We start from the raw sequence: 2,030 nt of genomic DNA on the forward strand, positions 1-2,030 counted from the left end.
GTGCAGTGGTGCGATCTCAGCTCACTGCAACCTCCACCTCCTGGGTTCAAGCGGTTCTCCTGCCTCAGCCTCCTGAGTAGCTGGAACTACAGGCGTGCGCCACCACGCCTAATTTTTTATATTTTTAGTAGAGATGGGGTTCCACCATGTTGGCCAGGCTGGTCTCAAACTCCCGACCTCAGGTGATCCACCCACCTCGGCCTCCCGCAAAGTGCTGGGATTACAGGCGTGAGCCACGGTGCCCGGCCATCATGTGCTTATTTTTAAAGTGAGGTGGATGACACCATTCCCCCAGAGCCGTTTTCCTCGTTGGCGACAAAACAAAACCAAAAAACCCTAGGACTTGACTTATTAGAAGTGTTAATCAATTTTTACCACGCTGAAATGAAGCTATAAAGTCAGTCTGTGCTGTCGTGAATTCCAAGGAGATTTGGAAGTAAGATCATTATTTATTGGTCCTTTAGAATAGACCAAAAAAAAAAAAATGACTTAAAAAACGAGGGCTGTCCCCTGCAGACTCTGGCAGGACCCTGGGCCGCTCTGGGGGACGCAGGCCAGGGGCAGCTCACAGACTTGATTCACAGTGATTCTGGTTTGCCTGTTTCTCCGTGTGGCCACGAGTCAGGGGCGTGTCCAGCGGTGGGCACGCCTACACCTTGTAGTTAAGCTCGGCGTTCATCTGGGTGTACATCTCATAGATGACATCGATGGTGGCCGTGTAGTTGACTAGGAAGAGGCGGATCTTCTCCAGGCACTCCTCCTCTGTCACATTCTGCCCCTTGGAGAGTGCTTTCAGGAAGTCGGATTTATAGGGGGCTGCGTACAGTGCTGCCTTGAGACGGGCAAGAAGGGAGGTAGGCACAGCGTTAGCAGGGGCCGAGGAGCCAGGCCAGCAGACCAGGGTTCTGGGAGGGGTCTTCCCTGGGTCCGTGCTGGACAGGGGGTCTGTGCTATTTGAGGTGTTGGAAGGGAAAGGAAAAGGGAGGTGTATTTTGAGCGACAGCAGGAAGGACATCAGCTTTGGGGACAGACAAGCCTAGGTGCAAATGCCAGTCTGGGCCACCAACTAGCTATGAGCCTTGAGCAAGTCACTTAGCCTCTCTGAGCTTCAGTTTCCTCATCTGCAAAATGGGGATAATGGCTCCCACCTAATTGGGTTGCTTTTATAAGGATTAGGGGGCTTGTACAAAGTGCTCAGCACAGCACCAGGCATACAGTAGGCACTCAGCACAACACCTGGTACACAGTAGGTGTTCAGCATGGGTAAGTCTCTTCCTTCTGGGTTCCTTGCTCTGGAAAAAGGGAACTGTTTCTTCGGAAAACTCACTTTCTGAGTTGGGGAGACGACTGCTAATCATACTGTGGTCTCTCTTTTGTCCTTAGGGGGCCGATACTTCCCTAAATTTCAGGGCTGCTCTCATACTTGAAAAGTACAGAGAATTTGAAATTCACAGAATTTCAGAGCCAGAAGAAAAAAGGTACAACTAGATAAAAAGCTTAGGCTAGTCAGGTGCGGTGGCTCATGCCTGTAATCCCAGCACTTTGGGAGGCCAAGGTGGGCAGATCACAAGGTCAGGAGTTCGAGACCAGCCTGGCCAATATGATAAAACCCCGTCTCTACTAAAAGTACAAAAAATTAGCCAGGTGTAGTGGTGGGCATCTGTAGTCCCAGCTACTCGGGAGGCTGAGGCAGGAAAATTGCTTGAACCCGGGAGGCGGAGGTTGCAGTGAGCTGAGATCACGCCACTGCACTTCAGCCTGGGTGACAGAGCGAGACTCCGTCTTAAAAAAAAAAAGAAAAAACAAGTTTAGGCCAGGAGTTTGATAGGATGAGGAAAGTATAAATACTATTTTTTAAATCTTTTTAGACATAGTCTTGCTCTGTCACCCAGGCTGGAGTGCAGTGGCACGATCTTGGTTCACTGCAACCTCTGCTTACTGGGTTCAAGCTATTCTCCTACCTCAACCTCCCAAGTAGCTGGGACTACAGGTGCCTGCCACCTTGCCCAGCTAATTTTTTTTTTTTTTTT

At 50.0% G+C, this 2,030-nt stretch overlaps 1 protein-coding gene across 3 annotated transcripts in view; it reads right to left on the minus strand.

The window, feature by feature from the left end:
• Nucleotides 1-121: 121 nt before the first annotated feature.
• Nucleotides 122-2,030, minus strand: part of GLTP (glycolipid transfer protein) — a 28,793-nt gene continuing 26,884 nt past the window's right edge. For 2 of the 3 annotated variants that reach the window (XM_011997847.1, XM_011997848.1), the window contains one exon: nt 344-832. In XM_011997847.1, coding sequence (XP_011853237.1) covers nt 650-832 — 183 coding nt within the window. In that variant the 3' untranslated portion in view covers nt 344-649. Of the gene's footprint in view, nt 833-2,030 lie in introns of all 3 variants that reach the window. The other variant, XM_011997845.1, reaches the window with a different exon arrangement.

The sequence above is a fragment of the Mandrillus leucophaeus genome, unplaced genomic scaffold (genome assembly GCF_000951045.1).
Source record: "Mandrillus leucophaeus isolate KB7577 unplaced genomic scaffold, Mleu.le_1.0 Scaffold55, whole genome shotgun sequence".
Taxonomy (NCBI): domain Eukaryota; kingdom Metazoa; phylum Chordata; class Mammalia; order Primates; family Cercopithecidae; genus Mandrillus; species Mandrillus leucophaeus.